The sequence below is a fragment of the Haemaphysalis longicornis genome, unplaced genomic scaffold, assembly GCF_048455015.1.
Source record: "Haemaphysalis longicornis isolate Haplotype H1 unplaced genomic scaffold, Haemaphysalis longicornis Haplotype H1 scaffold_1, whole genome shotgun sequence".
NCBI lineage: Eukaryota > Metazoa > Arthropoda > Arachnida > Ixodida > Ixodidae > Haemaphysalis > Haemaphysalis longicornis.
In genome coordinates this window covers 108,810,458-108,833,549 of record NW_027526203.1, presented here as the reverse complement: position 1 = coordinate 108,833,549, position 23,092 = coordinate 108,810,458, and the positions used below count along the sequence as shown (strand labels likewise).

The 23,092-nt window shown below is 49.7% G+C and overlaps 1 protein-coding gene across 1 annotated transcript in view; it reads right to left on the bottom strand.

Moving 5' to 3' along the window:
• LOC144178940 (uncharacterized) overlaps nucleotides 1-23,092 on the bottom strand; it is a 101,090-nt gene that overhangs the window by 26,469 nt on the left and 51,529 nt on the right. Inside the window, exons 2-3 of the mRNA XM_077707095.1 lie at nucleotides 17,566-17,652; nucleotides 12,585-12,785 (exon numbers count right to left, since the gene is read on the bottom strand). Coding sequence (XP_077563221.1) covers nucleotides 12,585-12,785; nucleotides 17,566-17,652 — 288 coding nt within the window. The remainder of the gene's footprint in view (nucleotides 1-12,584; nucleotides 12,786-17,565; nucleotides 17,653-23,092) is intronic.

Sequence of the window (23,092 nt, the reverse complement as noted above, 5' to 3'; positions counted from 1 at the left end):
ACTGCGCGAAGGCCCCACTGGAAACGAGGAGACGAACAGAGCAGCTTGGTGTCGTCGTCTCGTTTCCAGTCACGTCTTCGCTCTGTTGTCATGGTGCAGGCAAACGTCCTGTCCGGTAAATAAAAAGAGACTCTGCACCCCTTCCATGGAGCAAGATATAAAGAGGAGCGCCGACTGTGGCCCAGAAAAATTATTTTGCTCGGGCACGGCCGGACTGGAGCAGCGGCGAGCGCGCACTTTCATACGGCCTGCGCACCCAAGAAGGAACCAATACAGCAGATTCTTTACAGTGGGGGCGCTTCGAACCAACCCTCTGCCCTTCCAACCCGCCTTTCTGTTAGTCGACGCATCGCCTCTGGCCGAGCAGCTGTGTGTTTTTGACAGTGCGCTTCGCTGCCGGCGGGCCGCTCAGCCCGACCGGAGCGTGAATAGCAGAATCACGTTTAGCTAAGCGATAACCCTATCTCCCTCGACGGGAAATCATTCGCGTCACTGGTCGTGCCCTGTGCGTGTGCAAACCAAGACATCATCCGAAAGGAAAAATAAAAAATAAGAAATGATATTTCAGTCACGGAAAGTGCCGTGTTTATTTGCCTGTCTCACCATTTTCATATAATACAGTCGCTGATAAGATATGAAGGCCTCGCATATTTTTCTTCATGTGCCCTGAGTTAGAATGTTTCTTTCAATTTTTTGATTAGGCGCTTCCGAGTGATAATGTTAGGCTGTTTGACCCAATTAGACCGAAAATTCAGAAGGGGGGAGGAGTCGCCTATTTTAATGACGCACATGTAAATTTACACGGACAGGTATCGCGTGTAGCCACGGCAGGGCTAGAGCAGTGGCAAGTGCGCGCGAGCCGCCGCTCTACCTACCCCGCGCGTGCTGTAGGTCAACCGGCGAGGGTTGGTCCGCAGTGACACGAACTAGCGGCGGTCAAAGGTGGGAACTATACCCGAAGCGCAGGCCGTATGAAAGTGCGCGCCCGCCGCTCCTCCAGCCCGGCCGTGGCTCGGGCCGATGATGTCCACGCGCCGCCGGCCGTCCAGCTTTCCCTTTGCTCTCTCCCTCCTTCGTTTGCCCTCTCGTCGCTGTGCCTCTGTACATGGCTCTTCCCTTTTTCGCTATTGGCTGTGAGATCTTTGAGTGGCGCCCCCTGGCTCTGACGTCGGCTTAGGGATTCGCGCCACTGTCGTCTGGTACACTCCGCTTGTGAGGGGCAACAGTGCCTGTGCTAGAAATCGCCCGCTTCGTTGCTGTGGTTCGTTATAAAGCGTATTTCTAGCGACTCAGTAATTTTGCCAGCTTCTGACGCATCTGAATAATTTGAAGCTGTATCCCCCACAAGTTTGCAACACACGAAGAGATAGAGAACAACTTTCTTCAGAGTATCGGTCAGAAGATCGTGTGTAACTCGTCCTTTCTTGCTTATTCGCGTGGATCAGCGATCAGAGCTTCTCGATAAGTATTCAAAATGCGTAGGCTTCCCTGCAGTATTTTTGAGATGCTCCTATGAAGACTCAGCAGTCTAATACTACGTACCAAGCAGCGGCCTCTACACGCTCATCGCACAGCAGGAAATAAAGCGGCTTTCATCTGTTTCTTTCGTTGTTGTCTTGTATCGGATTAATGTTTCTTGCTTTTTTTCTGCCCAACGCATTATTTTTCTGCGCCGTCACCAACTTCTTATTAGGAGGTTTCGGAATGTTTGGGAGCCTCACAAAGGTCGTGTAGATATTTCCTTCATTTTGTATGGCATACATTCCCTTCTTCACAAATTGTCTTTCATTACGGCTGCGTGCAAGAAGGTGCATATCCGCGGCGTGCTTTGTTTATTCACATGCAAATACAATGAGAAGGTTTGTGCTACGCCACCGCGATCGCGCCCTAAACAACGTGGTCCACAGTACTCGAAGGCGGCTTTTGTGCTCCGAATTTCTATCGTAATTATATCGTTATCATAATAAACTGACTCTCAACTCGAACAATGATGACATGATTACGGTGTTGAAGGCATGATATACTCGCTAACTAACGTGATAAATGGTATACCTGCATATATTACAAGACTCGAAACCGAAGGAGAATTCCAAGTAGCTCTTTATTGCTTTTCAACCCTTCCAGGCAGAACAAATCCTATTCTACTCGGATGGCGTTCTATGATTTGAAGAAAATTACTTTTACTCTCTTGTCCTGGACTGAAGGAAGGAAGGAAGAAAACTTTATTAAGAAAGGATGGCCCGAAGCCGCAGGGGAAGGGGGAGGGCAGGAAGGACGCTAGTAATGTCCAGCCATCGACGCCGCACAGACAAAGCTCCAGAGTGCTGTCAAGGTGTCCTTGACACGCCAAGAAGGCCGAATCCACTCTTTGTAGGAGTGAACCCACGCCGGGCGGTGTTGGGCGCGAAGCACGGCAAGGCCCGGGCAAGACCAGACGAGGTGCGGAAGGTCAGGCTTCGTTGTGCCATGGCATGCGTAGCAGAGCACATTGGGGTCCAAGAGAGAAGGGGAGGAACTGGGAGCTGATCCGGTCTGTGGAGGTCCTGCGAGGTCTACAGAATGGGAGTTTCCCGCCGTTGTTGACATCGGAGAACCTGCCGGCGGTATGTTGTTGCCGTGTTGGGATTCATTCCCCGAAGGGTCAAAGTGAGTGTGCCGTCCTCGCCACCGTGCGACGATGTCAGCGGTTATGGCGAAGCCAGAACGGGCCCGGTTGAGAAAAACCTGGGCGCCGCGAGATAAGCCAGGAGGCAGAGGATGCGGGTTCTGGGGTACTGATGACTGGAGGTGAAGGCGCCGGGCATGTCGGCGACGCTGGCGCTCCTCGTCAGGATCGAAGTGGGCTCCGCTGGCTATGGTCTACCCGGGCTGACGGCGGTACGACGAAGATGCCTCGCTCGCCAGCCTGTGGGCGCTTTCATTACCGGGATGCCCCCCATGGCCAGGTATCCACCGTACTGTTACAGGCGTGTGGAAGGTGTTGTGCAGAGAGCTGCATGATTGTTTAATGCAGTGTGCTGCAGAGTGTTTCCGTGGAATTCCTATAAGGGAACGTAAGGCCTCGGCACAGTCCGTGAAAATGTGCACACGGTGGTACACGCGCTGATTGCATGCCTGCAGAACAGAACGTGCTAGACGTAGGCCTTGTTCAATAGCGCGCAGCTCAAGGGTGGTGGTGTCCGGAATGGAGTCGATGATGTAGGCTGTAACGCTGCGTTCATTGCTGTCTGCCGCTACAGCTGCAAGTGCCACAGCAGCCGTGCGAGGTTGCCAGGAGGCGTCCACGTACATACGTAATGTCCGCGGATCCGCAGCGTCGGTGGCTGCGGTGGTCTGCACCAGTGTGGCACGTTGCGCCGCATAAGTAGCCCGAGCAGTTTTCCGGGGTGCTGGTCGCCGTTCTGTGATCAACACATCCTCCCATGGGGGAACGTGTGGAGGGATGGGTGGCCCATCTAGTAGTCGCTCACCGTCGTGACGTAGCCGGACTGAGGATCCGGCCCCCTAACGAGATCGATTTAATTGTTAAACAAAGTTTTCCCCACCTACCTTACTCCTCCTCCTCCTCTTGAGTGCACTTTTCCTATAACGCATATCCGAATATCGGGAAGATATGGCTGTTCAAAATGTTCCGAAATATCCCTCCAGGTCTTAACAGACATATATGTGTTATTATAAATTTAACGAAGACGTGACTCGTTTTGCTCAATAAACCTCTATACTGGTTAGATGCTTGGTATAGAATCAGCACGCGCGTATATACACACTGGGTTATTTGGAACTCAACCTGCAGTTTTTGCCGTCTATAGTGCATGTCGGCAAACTTTCATGCCTTGACAACATAAAGTGATGTAACAAGACGCGTTCGAGCGTTCGGCAAGGTTGCAAAAACTGTTTTACCTGACATATGATTAGCGGGAATCGTGATGCCTTCTGCCAAAGCCGACAGCCCTGAAGGCCTAGAATTAGTTTTGGCCTTGCATTTTCGCTCTTGTCGGTTATTAGCAGCTGACTGTTCCTTTTGTTCGAATTCTTACATGAGAAGCTGACGCCTAGCTCAGACTCTTCGCGCTCCGCACAGGACCGGCTTCGCAAGGAATGGGGTGGCACCGGCAATGTTTCTCCCGTAGCGGTATCCAAAACTATACTTTAATTGACACCATGAGCTAGTGTATGCGATTTTAAGCCTATTATTATGATAAAAAATTACCCACATGCCTATTCTGGTGCGGACAAGCATCAGATGTTGACCGAACGCAAAGAAACAGCAGGGAGAGCGATCCTGTGTGAAGCAGACGACAAATGCGAGAATCCCTAAGCTGACGTCACGGAGGCGCGCCTCGCAGCGCCGCCTGTGTTCGCGCTCACCGCCAATCCCCAGAGGCGTCGTTTCTTTCGCAACGATGCCTGTCGTATGCCTGCCCTACTATGCAGGAGGAATGCCTGCACGCGCGGAATTTAAACACCCGTGCGCAGCGGAATAGACGGCGCAGATAATCGCACGCCACCGCATACATGGCGATCGCTTATTCCCTATCGGGGGTCGTTTATTCTGACATTATGAAGACCCGCTAAAAATACTGTACTAACCCAGCAGATGTAAGACGCAACTGAACGACGACGACTTTACAATCACCAAAGAATGAGCAAGAGTAATATGCAACGCCACAACATGCAGTCTAGCGTGATTCTGCTTACGACCAACCGATGCAGCGCAAAAATTACCCTCTGTTGTTGGCCCGCTCTCCGGCCGCCTGCTTAATTATTTATGCCGCTTCTGCGCACGAGCTATGCTTACAAGGGTCGCCCAGAGTCTCCATCGGCAAACGGCAATGAGACACACATTTCTGTGCCAATGACTGAATTGGACGGCTGCCCTGTTGTAATAAGTGTACAAAAACACTGTCATCTTGATAAGGCACCCAAGAATATCAAACGCAACCTTCATTGTAACTCATACCGCAACTTACCGCCCGATGTTCACTGTCGCTCTACGGTCGTATTATCTCGTCGATAACGCCGCGGACTCCAAATAAAATGCTGCGATTTGTATGGCTTCAATTGTGGGCCTACGAGGGTTCCCAGCGTTTTTAAAGCAAAGCTTTTTACCTCTACCCCCCAAGGGTTCTTTCGCGACCGTTGGTGTCACCAGAAAACTCCAGCGAACAAATAAAAGAATTTACTGGCACCGCCGGGAATCGAACCTGGAACTACTAGACTAACAAAGCGAGAGCCCGTTGCCTTACCGATTTAGCTACGAGCCCACGCGAAGACGGCGATGACAGGTGGTGTACCCACCAAGCACATCTACGGGTTTACCCCCTGCGTTCTCGCTGAATGCCACGTGAAAGCGTCACGTGACCGCTCACGCCCGTCCAGCGGCCCTGTGCGCACCTTGCTCATGTGCTAAGAGTTACAAAAATTAAAGGAAGCTCACACCAATGCATGACATCGCACTTCTAGTACGCCAATGTGCTAAAGCCTGTGGCCTCCAGTGTTCACGTAAACAATCACAGCTCCTTCTCGTCCGCCCTCATGCCAAACCAAGGCATACATTCAAATACTCCTTGATGGCCAGGCCATCACTCCAAGCCTCAGCATCAAGATCCTGGGCCTACATCTCGAGGCTAAAACCAAGAGTGACGTCTCCTTGCAGAGCCTCAAAAACAGCATTAATCAAATCATACACATGATCAGGCGAGTTGCAACCAAGAAGCGAGTCCTAAAGTGTCCTCTCGAGAGTTACTTACGTGAACCCCCTGTCTTCTTCCCGACAAGGAAGACATAGCGATGCTTTATATAATGATTAGAAAAGGGGTCGAGCAGGTCATTGGTTTTCTCATGAGTGCGTACACACAGAGGATGCTTAGCACGGGGCTCCACAACACGGTGGAAGAGCTGATAGAAGGCCATCTTTCTAACCAGAAGGTCTGACTCAGAACTGCGATGGGTAACCGCATGCTTCACCAGATTGGCTGGGCAGCCCATAATGTCACTCCGATTGACGTATTCCCAGACTCTTGGAGACTAAAACTAGAGATGCTCCCTTTGCTATGAATATGAACCCCTCACATGACGAGGGTCACCGAAAAGCACGGGCTCAAGCGCTAAACACCACCCTCGGTGGGGATCATGCAGTTACCTACACAGACGCCTCCAAACATCGAGGGCAGTAATACGCCATGATCGTGGCTACCTCCAGGACCAACCTCCTTGCGTGTACCTCGCTTAGGACCCAAGAAATGGCGGCAGCAGAAGAGGCAGCAATCACCTTGGCTCTCGCTCAACCAGGGGTTCGGACGGTAGTCATCGATTCCCAGCAAGCCTACTGGAATTACCAGTAGGGTTGGGTGTCCTGACTTGCACTGCGGGTGCTAAAAAACCACTCCCTAAACGGTTCCATGCAGCTTATCTGGACACCCCCTCACGCTTCAATGGAGGGCAACAAATACGCCCACCCAACAAGCCTGCGCTTTTACCTCTCGTGCTATGGAGCTGCACGAGGGAGCTTGTCACGTTCAGGGAGATAACCCACCATTATCGCCTTCTGAGACAGACCGTACCTTCGCCTTACCCTGACCTTTCCAGAGAACAACAAACTACTGTACGGCTCACACAAACCGGGCTCCTTCCCACAGCCTACGCGTCTTCACTTAATGTATCCGAATCGCTCCGACGCTGAATGCAAATTTTGCTCAGAAGTAGGAACACTTCGCCTCGTAATCGGGGTGTGCAACATTAGCCCTGATTACCCTTCTCTCTTTCCGTGAACTACCCAACAAGAGCAATGGGAGATGCTGCTGTCCAGGCCCTCTCTACCTACCCCGCTTGAGTGGGTGGACAGAACACAGGCCGCGCGGACTGCATATGGGCCCCACACAAGAAGGAATTACTCCCCAGGGCTGCACTCTGGGCCGTTCAGAAATCTGAACAGAAGTATTTCTTCCTCCTCCTCCTTCTCTGCCGCAAATCCAGTCGCCTCCGTCCGCGGCGCAGACGGAGAAGACAGATCGTCTAACACCGGGTTGGAGCCTACTTTAATTTTATAAAAAAACGCCCCACTCTTGTGCTACACCAATACAACTCAACCAAACACCGTTCATGCTTCCTGCATTGATTTAACCTTAGCAAGAATATCTCTTTGAAGTAATAAATGGTGTGGTTAAGTGCATTTCACTTCTCTCTGGTTTTGCTATTTATAGAGCGATGTGAGTGAATTTAAGTGACCTCGCATTGGTAATCGTTATGGGTACCGTTTACAGCTTTGCTTTCCAACCACATTCACGGGGTGGATTGGCGCGATTTTTTTTTCTTTAAGCGGCTGACCAGCAAAACAACCGGCTCGTCAAACCTTTTCTTTTGGCGAGTCATCACCACAGAGATATAGGGTCCGGACGAATTCAAATATCGCGAAATGAAGGCTTGTGAAAAGACCGCACTGTCAAGGCCTCGATCTTGAGCAGATTGCTACGTCGCGGGCAGTGGCGGGTGATGTTATCGTGTTTCTGTTATTTTCTGATGAGGGTGTGAGTGCCGGTCCGTGTTCTAGGCACACTCTGTTTTGGACGTAAGTTGAAGGACGGCGAGAAAGCTGAGGCAACTTTTATAATCGTTAGTGATCAGAACCAGTTGCTCCTTTCGCCTTTTGTAAAACCTGTTAAAACACAGCCGAATTGGTGTTCACAAAATTACAAAACGGAATCACATTTTCGGCAAGCACTGCGCAAAAGGTAGTGTTTGTATAGCAGCCATATGTCTATATGTGCGCTCTACATTTTGTTTTCACGCCATGCAAACCAATCCTTAACGCATCTTTGCCTTTCCGTACGACCACTCAATTCCTTCGGGTTCGGGTTACCCAGAAGGTGCTGTCGAACAAGTTAATCAAGCCGTGCGAAGGAGGAGCGCAATGAACGCGAAGCAGCGCCAACGCAGGCCCAAAGCACTCCGTGCCCAAAACTACCGTCGCCGAAGCAGACGACAAAAGCCGACGGAATGCGTTCCGCCAACGCGCCCGCCGGCGCACGGGGAACGCCGGCCGCTTAGCCGCCGGACCATTCGCTGTGCCATCTACATTGCGCTCCGCGAGTGATGGACATTAAGAGCCCGCAGGAGAGAGCGAAGTCGGCGCTCCTGTTTATCTTGCTCCGTGACCCCTTCCGCTTTCGCTCTTTCCTTCGGGTCTGGAAGCATTGTGAAAGCTATAGTTATCGCCAGCATGGAGCGGCACTGGGTGATCAGCTTGACGCAGGACACCAGCCTTCCGTTCTTGCTTTTTCTTTTTAGATGCAACGCATCTCTTTAACTCGCCTTGTCCCGCGTCGTTGTCGCGGCGTAGTCCGCATCCCTCCCCCATTCTCCTCGCCGCGGCAGCTGCGCGCTCCGCCGCTCTCACCGCAACGCCATCTGTGCGTCAGCGCAGTCAGCGCGCAGCTTGCGCGCGGCTGCGCTCGCTCCCGTCGCCGTGCCAGCTGTGCGTTATCGCGCAGCTTGCGCTCGGTTAAAAATTTACACCATCTTCCCGCGAGGGGAACCGTGGGGTAGATGCGACGCATCGGGGGGTGAACATGCTGCGTAAATAGGATACACAACAACAGCAATCCACACGCTGATATCACTAACATAACGGAAACGCAACGGCAACCCCCGATGCGTCGCATCTACCCCATGGTTCTCCTCGCGGGAAGATGGTGTAAATTTTTTCTAAAGAAGCGATCGAAATCGTTTATTGCTGCAACTGAAAGGATGCCGGCCAATAGCTGTGCATTGCTGCAATGGCGTAATTCGAGCGCTTGCAGAACGGTAGGACCAAGAAAGACAAATTTTTTTTAGAAAATTTCTAAGTTACCTGTTGGCTGTAGAAATTTTTAGCTGAGTACTTTGTTACCCCTGGATGTATTTGTTGAAGACTTTCGAAAAGTATTTGCAACTTAGAAAACGGTGTTAAAAAGCGTTGCAGGGTCCCTTCCGGTGGACCTTGCATGCAAAATAAAAGTTTGTTTTATTCGAAAGATTCAGGGTTTTATAGTGCCCTCATCGCTTGGCCGGCAGCAAACAATGCTGCTTCAGTGAGAAGATAAACATTCTGCTGAGCACAAAGTCGCGGGTTCGATTCCCGGCCGCGGCGGCCGCTTTTCTGATGGAGGCGAAAAGCAAAAACGCCCGTGTGTACGAGATTTCGGCGCACGATAAAGATCCCCAGGTGGTCAAAATTAATCCGGAGCCCTCCACTACGGCGCGCCTCATCGCCTGCGTTGCGTCGGCGCGTTAAACCCCACAATCAATCAATCAATCAATCAATAAATCGAGAAGATAAACAATATAAGGCAAAATTCCAATTCTCCCGCTAAATTGTGCGTTTACGTGACGTCGCCAAAGGAGGTATCCAGAGCAGGGCCTTAAAACTAAAGATATCCTGCTGAGCAGGGCTGCTACCATATCACAGATGGCCGTTTGGTTACAGTGTTTATCGCCCACTTTCATAGATGGCGTTGAAATACCACTGAAGTTAGAGTTCCTGTAATATAGCTCCCCTATGGCACCAGATGTGCGCGTTCATCCGCCACCTTGACTTCCACGGTCATGCGGGGAAGCCGACCGTAACGCATGTATAGTAGCCGCTGCCGGTCGCCGCTCCAGTGGCATGCGTGTTCAGCCTCTAGGAGAAAGCGTGGCTGCGGGGATAGTTCGCTTTCACTGCGAAGCAGTATAAACCCTTCCCCCCTTCATTTTCATTTTGTGAAGTCCATTTACTAACTGACGGCGGTGGCGAGGAGGAGCTCCGGGGCTCCTCCTCGCCACCGCCGACACCTCTTTCAGAACGGTTATCAACGCGGTTATTCCCCTCGTCACCAAGGCTCCTCCTCACAAGTTGCGCACTCGGCTGACAGCGGCCCCAGCGCCGTTATCAGATGATTGTCGAGGATCAACAGCAGCGCGAATGGGTGAAAAAAACAACGGAAAGCCGCCGAGAATGTAGCTGCGGCCGTTGCGCCTCTAATTCCACTTCGCCCACTTGAGCCCCGGGTCCCTGCCATTTGAAAGCAACTTGCGCCATTGGAACGCCGGCGTGAGCAATTCTTCGCTAGCCTGAAAGCCATTCCGGGCTGCATTGTCACGTCGGCGGCCGTCGTTGACCAGATGGTCATCGTTCTTCTGGCGAAAGTATAATAATAAATTTTATAATCTGGCCGCATATAAAGCCTTTTTCTGTCCCTTCGCCGGCGCATTTCACGCCTAACTATGCCCGTATCCCGTTTGCTGGTTTAGGCGTGCACGGGGTGGAGGGGAGGCATACACGCACAGCAGGGCTTATTGCCGCTACCGATGAACATACCATTGTGGTGATGGGAGATTCAAACATGGGAGCCTCACGGCTCGATGCGCCCTGTCAGCTCTTCTGTGCAATCGATTGGTTTGTGTCTGGATTGATGTGTTGTACGTACAATAAGATGCCCACGACTGGGCAGCGAAAGGGACACCCACGTATGAGTCCGCTAGAATAAAGGTTGAGGCTTAACTCGCTACGGGACGAAGGCATGTCGTTCGCTTGGAGGAAGAAGAGCGGAAACTGAAGAAGCATTAACTCGAAGAAAAGTGTGAATGGGAGCAAAAACAACGAAAAGCCGCTGTGCCGCTTCATGTTCCAGCTGGTTGAGTTGCTGTGCATCCCTCCCGGATGAACAGCAACTGGCGCGCTTGGAAAACCGACGTTGGCCAATATCACTTGTTCAGCTTAAACGGCTTTCAGAGCGACATGTTCGATAATATCTAACTTCTAAGCACCCGCTCATGAACAGTTGCCGGTTTATGAGTGAACGGGTTGGGATTAGAGGGAAAGGTGAAGGGGGGGGGGGGGGGGGGGGGGACGCGCATCTAAAGGTTTTTCGCCCTCACTGATGACATGTCCGTTGTGTTCGCGTGAAGTTTAAACGTGGCCGTCAAGCAGTCTTCCACGGTAGAGTGGATTGGTTTGACGTGTTGCACAAATAGTAAGATGCCTGCGACGAGGGAGGAAAACAGACAGCTCTACGTTTGTCCGCTAGGATAAAGCTCGGGTCTTTCCAAATTTCGTTCAGGTGACTGGTTAGGAAGTATATGCTCAGTCGTAAATTAGATACAAACGTGTTTTGTTCCGTGCCCTTCCTAGAGGGTGTGCAGCTTCACAGGTTATAACTTGTTGAAGTAGAAACCTAGAAGGGCACTCATTTTTTATCACATGAGCGGCCGCCACTGCAGCTGTCATCGCAACCGCCGCCGCTCAGTTGAGAACAACTGACTGAAAACGGTGCCTGGTGCGTAGCACTGAAAGCGGTCTTTGCTGTCGTAACGTGGAACCCGCGGTATGAGGCAAGCGGGGCGTCTGCTTTAGCGACGGTTGGTTTAGGCCTGTTTTGGCGCAGCTTCGCGTCCACTGCGCGCTTCCTTCGTATGGCTTGATTAACTTGTTCGACAGTACCTCCTGGATAACCCGGACCTGACGGAATTAAGAGGTCGCACGGCAGAGATACGTGAACTATTGGTTTGCAGGGCGGGAAAGCAAAATGTAGAAACCACATGCAGACATCTGGCCGCAAGAGAAACGCTGCCTTTTGCGCATTGCTTGCCACGAATGGGACTCCGTTTTCTTAATTGGTGAAAACCAATTCAGTTGTGTTTTAGCAGGTAGTACAAGAGGTGAAAGGAACAAGTGGTTCTGATAAATAGCAATTATAAAAGTTCCCTCACCTTTATGGCAATTCTCAAACTTACTAAACCAAATAGTTTAAAGCGTTATAAATGGGAATCACTAGGCTCATGTTTCAGTGTCATCGCTTGTGTCGCGCGGTGGTGTAGCCCCGAGCTACCACACCAGAGCGGCTATATTCCGCGGTCTCGCCCTTCGAAAGACGCTCCTCTCCGTTTTCTTTCCGCCGACGCACGGCCGGGCTACATTGGTGGCGTCCGCCGCCCTAGCCCAGCCGCGGCGTACGCTGCTGCGTTCCGGATGCCGCCCCCGCGAAATACAGGCAACAGCTGGCAGAACCTCTAGTTTTATTCTATGTAGAAATAAGGGTGTGAATTCAAAGGACGTTGCATGGGCAATTGTTGTGGTTATCGCTTAAAGCTTCTTTTCATAGGAAAAGTTCAAAAGAAAAAAAACGCCCGTGTGTACGAGATTTCGGCGCACGTTAAAGATCCCCAGGTGGTCAAAATTAATCCGGAGCCCTCCACTACGGCGCGCCTCATCGCCTGCGTTGCGTCGGCGCGTTAAACCCTACAATCGATCGATCTTTCCAAGCACGTTCACAGCGTGAATCGGAACCAGTTTTTTGTTTCAGGATTCCTAGCGGTCTTTATTGTGGTCTACGCCTTGATTACGACCACAATTACGTATGTTCTCAGCTGAGAGAATGCTTTGCCCTGCCAAAAATGCGCGCGCACATACACACTTTCTATACCCCAGGTCCGCTAAGATGGCGCAGAACAGCAGCACTCCCGTGACTAGAAATAACGTGAGAACCTTTAACGTAAATTACGGGACTTAACAGAATGCGGCAAGAAGATGCCCTTCTTAGTGGTTTCAGAAACCTCGTCCCCCTCACCTTCATGGCGCTGCAGGCTGCAGAGAGGGGGGGACCTCTCTCGTTGAGGCGGCCACTGGAGTTCCCCGCACGGAGAGCAGCCTCTGGACCCCCGGACCCGGATCGCTGGTTGCAGTCACCCATTGGGAGAGGGTGTGGATCCGAGGGAAAGGGCGGGGCCGCCACTCCCGCACTCGGTGTTGGAAGGTTGCTCTGCAGCACCTGAGAGAGATTCAGTGACGTCATTCATCCACTCATTCGTTTCCCCTGCACCTATAAAAAGGTTACGCAAACCTAGAATAACCTAGTCCCATCCTCCCCAACATAAAGAAAAAAGTTGCAGCTGACATCTACGTTTAGGGCTTAAGATGTATGACGCGATAGAGGTAATTCGACGACAGGGGAGCGTTTTGGAACGGAGGTTCAGCATTCAGCATTTATTATTTCCAAGCACTAATGTTCAATTACAAGAGCTAGGCTAGGCGCAACTCTGCTTAAGCATGTGTGTGGGAAAAGTTCCGGCTATGGCTTGTTGGCCAGCTTGAGCGACAAAACGAGTGTGCCAGTGTTTAAGTGTATTTTCTGAAGCGTTTGGTCTGACTGAACGTTTTGTTTTTTTATAAGGCACACACAGAGAAATACGGTCGTTGAGTGCAGTTTAATGAAACCTTGGAGAATGGGGGATAAACAAATGGTAGCACCGAAGTGTTCTTGTGTTTGATTTGATCTTGCGTTAACAATGTGGACAGGGCAGTCTGTCATGGATCTTTTTAACCGGAATATGTAAAGTTTGAATTCTTCCTCCTTGAGCATAACCTTGGGAAGGACGAGGTTACGTAGAAGGGAGTGGTTGTTTCCGGGAATTGAGCTTAGTTCTAAGTTAATGTCGGACGTTGTTTTCGAAATATTTTCGCTTATCTGGATTTGTGGATGTATTTGTTCGTTCGTAGCATAAACAAAAACGCTCGGGACGCATTTTTCAAGAACGAGAAACCCAGTTGCACCACTCTCCGCTCTTCAGGATTGCTAGGACGAGATTCCCCGTTCGGAAAGTTCAGCTGTCACCAGGTTTCGTATGACGAGTTGGCTGGGACGAGTGGCCGTGTTCCCGAATAGGAAAACACCGTCAGTTTTTTGGGAAAGTCACATCTTCTACTGGAGCGGAATATAGCGCTAAATAAAAGTTTACAAACTCGTGCTGGCGGCTTCTTCACTGCGGTGGCTTGGAGCTCGAAATTCGCATTTCATTAGTAAACACAGCAGGGACGATTCAAAGCGGCCACGTGAAGTTTTGAATCTTGTATTAGATAAGGCGTTTATACCAATTTTTTTAGAGGCAGCATGGTGTCAAGCGGAAAGTTCGCTGTCATTTTGAGAATGTTATTCGCACAGGCGACGTGCTCCCACCCTCAAAGCCCGATTTCAGCGACAATCATTCCGTTCGTCCGAGATAGCCATCCGGGCAGTTCGTTGATAAGTGTGTCGCCGTACGGACGTGCTGCGCAATGGTCTCGATTTCCAATACATTATTGCCAACCATGAGATCACCACTTATGTAAGTACGTTAGGGTAACGCTATAAAATGTTTGAATTGTTTTTCAAACGATAAAGATGGGGATAAAATGTTTGAATTGTTTCTCAAACGATAATTATGGGGGATATCTAATAATATACACACGATAAATATAGCGGATTTCGAATAATATACATCTAATATTGTATTTCGCGAAATATTTACGCGAGCTATCTTCGCTACCTTTCAAGACAAGGAATCTTTATTACATCCGTTAGCGGTGCTCAGCGGAAGCGTCATTCTGGGTGCCCTCAGTGCATCACTGAGGGCACCCAGAAGTGCACTGGAATTGGCGCATTTGACAGGGGTACGACATGTCGCCCTTCGCACTGCATTCGATGTCGCCCCTTGTGTTCACTTTATAAACCACTCATTTCTGTTACAGCCACAAAAGACGTTTTCTAACCGGGGAAACAACATAATATTGAAATATGAAATTTCGCGATGCAGTGACGTAATATTGGCAAAATTGACGTAATATTGGTCAGCACTAAAAAAAAAATTCACGCATCTCCACAAAGTGAATCTTGACGAGTGGGCGAAGCATTGGGGATCGTTCTTACCGTAAATCACCCGTGAGAGTGCTTACTGCTGCTAAAACGATTTCCAATCCAATCCAATAAAGTACAATTCAATTCAATCCAAATACAGAACCAAATCCAGTTCAATCCAATTCAATTCAATCCAATGCTCCTCGCGCATGCGCGGAACGGCTCTCCAGAAGCTCTCGCTCTCCCCTCTCTCTCCCTTACCTTTTGTGAACCTTTTATTTTGTTCTTGTTAACCTTTTGTGAATCTTTTGTTCCCAGATGTTTCGATTTACACGGTGCTGTGCCATGAGCACGGACGCTGGACGCCGGACAAGCCTCGGCCTTAAGATGCTTCGCCCCTAAAACGGTTATAACTTATGAGTGTGCCAAATGCTCGTTGGCATTCAAGTGATACGAACAAACGAAGCCAGGGACCGCACTTCATCTGCCCGGTCGTGTTTATTGGGTTGGCGGCCGCCAATCACACGAACAAAATTACTGAACATCGTCGAAGGGATTCAGCCTGAACAAAACGAACACAAAGGATACACGGCCAGCAGAGTGTCGTGTATCTCCCTCTCATTTTGTGTTCGTTTTGTTCAAGCTGATTCCCTTCGAAGATGTACCAACTAGCACAGACCATAGGCGTTCTTGAGCGTCACCGAGAAATTTCCGGGAATGGGCCGGACAGCCGCGATTGCTTCGTCTGTTTTCCTCCATATCCCCATTATGTGCCTGAAGTTTTCGAAGAAATTGATATCATTGATTGATTGATTGATTGTGGGGTTTAACGCGCCGACGCAACGCAGGCGATGAGGCGCGCCGTAGTGGAGGGCTCCGGATTAATTTTGACCACCTGGGGATCTTTATCGTGCGCCGAAATCTCGTACACACGGGCGTTTTTGCTTTTCGCCTCCATCAGAAAAGCGGCCGCCGCGGCCGGGAATCGAACCCGCGACCTCGTGAAATTGATATCATCGGTATCGGTAAGAAGCAGTCTTTTCATTTAAAGGGATCCTGCAACACCCTTTGAGCAACGCGGAAAAACCTGCGCGTGGTTTAGAGTACACTGCCAGGAATACCTGGCCCAATTTTGACACGTGCAGGTGAAACGGCGAGCACGCACATCGCTTTGAAGGACGCGGAAAAACCAATCGCGCTCTCTCGAATTTCCCTCATTATGCACTACTGGCACGGCCGAAATGAGGTCATTTATGCGGTGGCTGTACTATTCGCCGTCGCTAGTCAACTTCGGGGCTTATTCCTGGGATTTGCTGCGACGATCCCCCGTCGTCGGCGCTGTGCACGAACCTCTTCTATGCCTGAACCTGTACGAACGGTTTTGGCATTTCGTTTGTGCTTTGAGTGCCCGTGGAGTTTGAGTGACGAACTCAATACTGTCCTTTCTGTCAGACAGCTCGACAACAAATTTTTATTGCTTGAAAAACGCCCCACTAGACTGAGCGCACGCTTGCGAACAGACAGCCATTCCTGTTTTTTTTTGTTTGTTTCAACAGACTGGAAGTAGCCCCTCAACGTAGCGGAGAAGGGATAAGTCCCCGGCATGTGATATATCGAAGGTCGTGGATGAGAACACCTCGAGCCGCTCCCGCTCTGGGAGAGAGCGCGCAGCTTTCGTCGTATCGGTGATATTGAACGGATTTTCATAATTCTTGTAAGAGGAAATTGCTGGGACGATAGACAAATTTACCCCAAACTACATTTGGAGTAGTCGACGGGAAGGGCTGCAGGGTACCCCTTTAAAAAATGTATTTTTTCTTCGTGGCCCTGTGAAGAGGCCTGCCACTTTCAGGCGTATAAACAGCCTTTGACAGAATTGCTTTCGTGTGCTACGATCCGGCTAAGCAAAGTTCTTCAGGGCAGTGAAAACAAATAACACAGGTGAAAAAATTTTGAAAACAAAACATTCTGACGGGTGCATGCAAGCTGTAGAGGAGTTTAAACGGTCCTCAACTAGGGATGCCGAGTAACGAGTACGACACAAGAGAAAAGTGGGCGGGGGGCAGAAGGCTGGTAGCCTTGTGTGTCAATCATGCGCAATTCAATTACGTTCAGTGTAGTAGTGGTCGAGGGTTTTGATGTTGTCTTGGGCCTCGTTCTTGCGTTGTGTGGCCTAGGGGGACGTGTTTTGGGCCTTCTTCAGAATATGCAGCCAGCATCCCAAAATGCAACCCCGCAGTTCTTACCTTCTTGATTGGCGCATGAACCACGTTTCGGTATGCCCTTACGTTCGTTGTACGCTAGCAAGTCCCGCAAACAGCTGATGAAGACGTGAACGTTTTTTGAGGATGCGTGCCACGCAGGTGGTGGCGCAACTGGTCAGCTAGTGAAACTACAGCTCGTCGCCGTTGCATTGTAGGGCGTTTAGACGGGCTGCGCACCCGCCGCGGTGGCTCAGTGGCTAAGGCTTTGCGCTACTGAGCACGAGGTCGCGGGTTAGATTCCTGGCCGAGGCGGCCGCTTTTCTGATGGAGGCGAAATGCAAAAACGCCCGTGTGTACGAGATTTCGGCGCGTGTTTCAAAGATCCCCAGGTGGTCAAAGTTAATCCGGAGCTCTCCACTACGACTCGTCGTCGTTAAACCCTACAATCAATCAATGAATTTTCGAAGACCTTTTGGAGGAGACTTTGTCAGTGTGGTGATAAAACCCTGGGGCAGTTGCGCACACAAAGTTTGATTGAGTGGGTGGAACCGCAAAAAGACAAAGTGAAAGGGAGAACACGATAGCATAAAGAAGTAATAAAATAAGAATAAGAACAAGAAAAGACGAAGAGAAGAAGAAAACAGAAACTGCACAAAAAACTGAAAACCGAAAGAACGTGTCAAAACCCGTCATGCTGTGAGCATCATCTAAATAGTCTTCGGTCGTTTTCTTACCGTTTGCTTTTGTTCTAGAAGCATTGCGGAATGGCTGACCCCCTTGGTAGCAGCCGGAGTGGAATACGCGGAAGGTGGAGGCAGCGCCTGGAACGAAAAAATAGTTTTTAGCTGTCGGACAGAGTCCTGTTCGTCCGACATGGTAAACATCAGAATAGTGGGAAAGTGGCCTTCATGTTCACTCAACTGAGTGAAGACCCGCCTGGAAACGAATGGACGAACAGAGCGCTTATCAGCATTGTGTCGTCCTATCAATGCCCGTGTCGTCTTCGCGCTGTTGTCATGGTGCTTGCAAACGTCTTGTCCGGTTACTCAAAAGGGATTCCGCCGCCCTTTCCTTTTCGCTTTTTCCTTCGGGGCTGGAAGCATTGTGAAAGCTATAGTTATCACCAGCACGGAGCGGCACTGGGTGATCAGCTTGAGTAGAGTTCCTGCATATTGCGCAGCGCAAGGGTTTCGTGTCTGATTGCCGCGGTTTCCAATTTGTGACGGCGAAGCCCACTTTCAGGGGTGCGCAAAAGACACCGGTTTGAGTTAGTTCATCTCAAGTGTCCGGCGCGCCGGCTGTGGCGGCCGCTCTGCTGATAAGCAGCCGACTATGGCCGCAGTCGCGCTTCCCCGCAGGTGGTGGCCCACCGCACGCACGCGACGACTTCCCTCCGCCGTCGCCACTGGCCAGCCCCAGGACGGCGGCGGCGCCCACAAGCGTCACGGGTGGCTTTCCCACACAACTTTAGAACTCATCAGGGCACATGGACGCGCAACTCTGCTCCCCTAGGGTAGCTATATGCACGAACTCGAAGGTTGACGCAGGAGACCAGCCTTCCGTTCTTGCTTTTTCTTTTGTGGCTGTTTCTTTTTCCTAGAGAGGCGATCGAAAGGGTTTATTGCTGCAAGTGAAAGGATACCGGTCAATAGCTGTTTATAGCTGCAATGACGTAATTCGAGCGTTTGCAGAAAGCCAGGACCGGGAAAGAGAGAAAATGTTTTGAGAAAATTTCTGATTTATCTGATGGGTGTAGAGCGGTAATATTTGGCTGAGGTACCTGTTACCCCTTATTCTCAGTACTGGATGGATTTGTTGACGACGTTCTGAAAACATTTGAGATTTTGAAAAAGCTTTATGTGTTGCAGGGTCCCTTTAATGTGGCCATGCACACAAAGTACAAGTTTGTTTTATTTGAAAGATTTATGGTTTTATAAGGCTCTCAGCAGTTGTCCGGCAGCAAACGATGCTGTATTTACTGAGAAGATAAACATTTCATGCCCGAATTCAAATGCTCCCGCTGAATTGTTTTTTGTGACATCGGCAATGACGTACCCAGAGCAGGGCCTTAAAACTAAGGATCAGACCAGGATCAGGATCAAAACTAAGGATCAGCTCTGCTGACCAGAGCTGCTACCATCTCACAAACGGCCTTGTGTTACCTTGTTTATCGCCCATTTTCACAGATGGTGCGGCAATATCGCTGAAGTTAGAGTTCTTGTTTATAGCTCCCCTAGGGGTGGTGAGTTGCGCCTTCATCCACCATCTTGAGTTCCAAGATTGTGCGGGAAAGCCGACCGTCCCGCATGTAGTAGTAGCGCAGGCTGCCGCTGCAGTGGCATGCGTGTTCCAGCTACTACGGGACAGCGTGGCGGCGGGGATAGTTGGCTTTTTATCAGACACACAGCCGCCGCTGCAGGCGCCACTGCAACCGGCAGCGCTCAGTTGAGCACAAATGACTAAAAAAAAAAAAAAACAAGTCTGGTGCGTAGCACTGAAAGCCGGATTTGCTGTCGTAACTTAGAACCCGCGGCATATGGCACTCACACGTGCAACTTTGGCGCTACGCGATATATTGCCAGTGTTCGCACTTTCCTTCTGGCCGGACTCTACACCTGCCGTATTTTTAGTAGGGTTCATACTAATGGTTTCCTAAAAATGTAAGCTATCGCTCGACAAACATGGTCATGTAAGTGACCGTGCCGTTTATGTCAGTTCGTCAGTGTTGGTACCGATAAGTCCAACGCGTCCGATGGCTGTGTTAGATAGTGTCAGCCGGCTAATTACCGCACTAACGTCAACGGCGTTTACGTGTTCGTAAATTTAATTGTTCGCCCCACAATTCTTACTGCAATATAAAGAACGTGCGCTAAATTTCAGCGCAAATTGCTCGTGCGGCAAGCTAATAAGCCGTGCCTAATTTGCGTTTGCTTGTGCAGGCTTCAGCCAATCGCACAGCAGGGCTTATGGCATCATAGAATCTGTCGCGGGAATTGAGCTAGTGGGTCGCATGACCATTCCATTTTTTCCTAATTATATAGCCTATTTGAGCGAACTTTACGTTAAAAGTGCTGTAAGTATAATTTTAACGATGAAGTATTTCGAATGAACCAATGTTGTGTTTTGTCTGCATATATAACCCCCTTAAGCAGGTGGATAGACCGTACAACTAGCCCAAGCTATTGTATTTCCCGTAGTGTAATAGTTCGACAGTATGCAGAGTCAATGCCTTCCCCCACCCACCCTGTCTGGACTACTAGAAGATAATAGATTTGAATATGGCTGGCCTTCCGCCTCACCCATTGGTATGCCATGGCTCAGGGTAACGGAAAGGTGCGCTCTTTCCCTTATTTACATCATCGCCAATGCGTTTGGAATTAACTTAGCCGTCAGTGATTCCTGGAACTTTCCTCCAACGTCTCCCCCACATGCCAGTAGCGTATCACAGTTAAACTTGGAGGTAACCAAGTTGACAAAAGATTGCAATTTTTCGTAACATCCAGGTTTTCGTCACACGCAGGTTTCTAGTTAGGGCTCTTGTGAATGAAGCAGAAACGAAACCAACATGCCAGACACCAGTGGCTTTTCTGATGGAGGCGAAAAGCAAAAACGCCCGTGTGTACGATATTTCGGGGTACGTTAAAGATCCCCAGGTGGTCAAAATTAATCCGTAGCCCTCCACTACGGCGCGCCTCATCGCCTGCGCTGTGTCGGCGCGTTAAAACCCTACAATCTAATCAACCAGACACCAGTTAAGGTGAGCTCACCCTTTCGCCTGGTGCTTTCGCACTAGGCGCTAAACGGCGCTCCAAAAAGGCAAAATTACTTATCCCGGTATTCACAAAGATCACTTAAGTATCACTTTCGCCATACGCTGAAACGGCACCATTTTACTAACTTGATGCTCTTTTCCGCGTTCAAAATTGTTGAGTGGGAGCTACCTGGGATACTGTACCGGGCCCCGACATTCTTCTTTGTCGCCGGCGAAGACCTCACCTGAAAGTGGGAGCTTGTCTTGAATGGAGAAAAAAATCGTTTTCTGGCAGTAGAACTCATCACCGAGGACAGAGATAGCAGTGGCGACGCGCGACTAGACGGCTTAAGTGTCGAACGGACACGGCACTCACATGTGGAAACGCACGGTATTTATTTATTACAAGTTCCTACAGCGCCCGTAGGGCATTATTGTATAAGGGGGGGGGGGGGGGTTGCGGTGCGGGTGAAAAAAAAAGTGTAGTTACCCTTTCTACCTGATGTGGCGTCACGCTACACTATTCACGCTACACTATCAAAGCGGAATTTGGCTGCTACGTTAACCCCGAGATGGGGCTAGCAGCTCCTCTCTCTAAACAATCATCATCATCATGGCAATTTTTTTTATTAGGCGATTCTAGACGTTTTCTTAGCTGTTGGCTTTATACAGCTGTGCTAGTATCCACTAAATTAGTGCATTAGTCCGGCTATTTTTTCAGTAAAAGTCATGTAGTTGTATTGTAACTGTAGTTGTATTTAAAACCAGCAGTGGGAATAAGCTTTAGTGGAAAGACCGAGAAAATTTGGTCAAGAAATTAAAAAATTGGCCGCGTATCTGCTCTTTTCGTTGCAAATGCCGTCAAAAGACGATAGTCTATTGGCTTTTCCGAAGTAAATGCCTCCCTTCGCTTTCCCGCTCACCTCTCATGTTGTTCCTCTTGTGTCGCGCTCCTCCCAAGGTAAAGACGCCAAAGGTTTGCTTAAATCATTTTAAATTTCCCGCGTTTCACTGCTCCAGGCCGGGTGTCTCGATGCCAACGCTGCCGTACGGCGAAGACGCGCGTGAATCGAGGCGCCCGACTTCAACGTTTATAGAACTGCGTTTCCTTACTCCACGTGCGTTGCAAGAAGAACGTGGAACCTATCTAGTGGAACCTTTCGTAACTGTTGCCGGTTGATTTCTTAAAATGGCGCCAGAAGCTATAGTGGCGCGGGCGACAGCAGGCGACGGCGAAGTGAATTATTTTTCTGCAGTTGATGAAGTATTTAATTTCGCAAAAGTCAAGCATGTTTGATTTTTTTATAAAGGAACACTGCAAATATCACTTCTGTATTGATTTGTTGTCTCATATTTGCGTAATGTCTTGTTCTTCTTCAACAATGTTGACAAGTATGAAGATTACACCGGACATAGACGGGTAGATTTAGCTGTGACTATATAAGACTATTGCGCAGGCATTGTTTTGCTTTCGCCGGGTGGCTGAATCGAGTCACAGACAGACAAACGGACAGACAGACATACAGACAGACAGACATACAGACAGACCAAAATTTCTGGGTTTAAGTAGCCCAAGAAAGACTATCGTCTTTAATAATAATAGTATTTTGGACAAGCACGTAACCGTACTTGTCACATATATCCTAGGCACGTGCTATCCGATTTTGTGTTCGAAAGTGCCAGCTCTCCTTGTACGTTTCTTAATAACACTTCTAATAAAATACACCTTGAAGACGAAGAATTGGGAAGTTCGTCCGGGTGATGTTTACAAAGCGCCTCCAAGCAAATGAAATTCCCCGCCACTGCACAAGAACATACAACGAGAGGAGGAAATTACCCTGCCGGGTCTTTTTACCTGGTGGCCTTTCTTCCGATAGAATGGTCTAGGGACGCCGTATCCCACGGATTCGGTTAATTCGATGTCGGTTAATTCGATGTAAACTCCACAAAAATTCGAAAAATTCGATGTATACGCTGGAAAATTCACCGTTATCGACCAGACGGACAGTGGACTACAAGCGTGGCGTACTTGGAGTACTTTTACAGGACCTCAAATAGTCAACCTTTCAAACCACGGACAGAAAACCTCTTCCTTACAATTGGCGTCGATCCATTCGTATCAGCCCTCTTCCCAAAAATATTGTCACGGAACACATATAGGCGGGCAATGTCCCATACTGCGTGGGCTCAGGCAGGAGGCGACGAAGACGACGAAGTGACTGTGTCCTTGCACTCACGATATTATGGGCGCCATGCACATTCTGTAAATAGACCCCTTCACCCCCTCCCATCGTTCGTATCATCTGTGTCCTGCCGCCACGTAACAATATTCATCCCACTTTGCGCTCTGGTCGTCGCCAAGCTCGTAGCCAAGCCCAAGAATGAATCTGAGGCAGCAATCTTAATGTTTCATACACAGATGCCGGCCCTTATTCGAATCCCTCTCACCCTTTTGCCATGGTTACCAGCGAAGACAAGATGCTCACCTGCGCCTCAATCAAGGCCACATC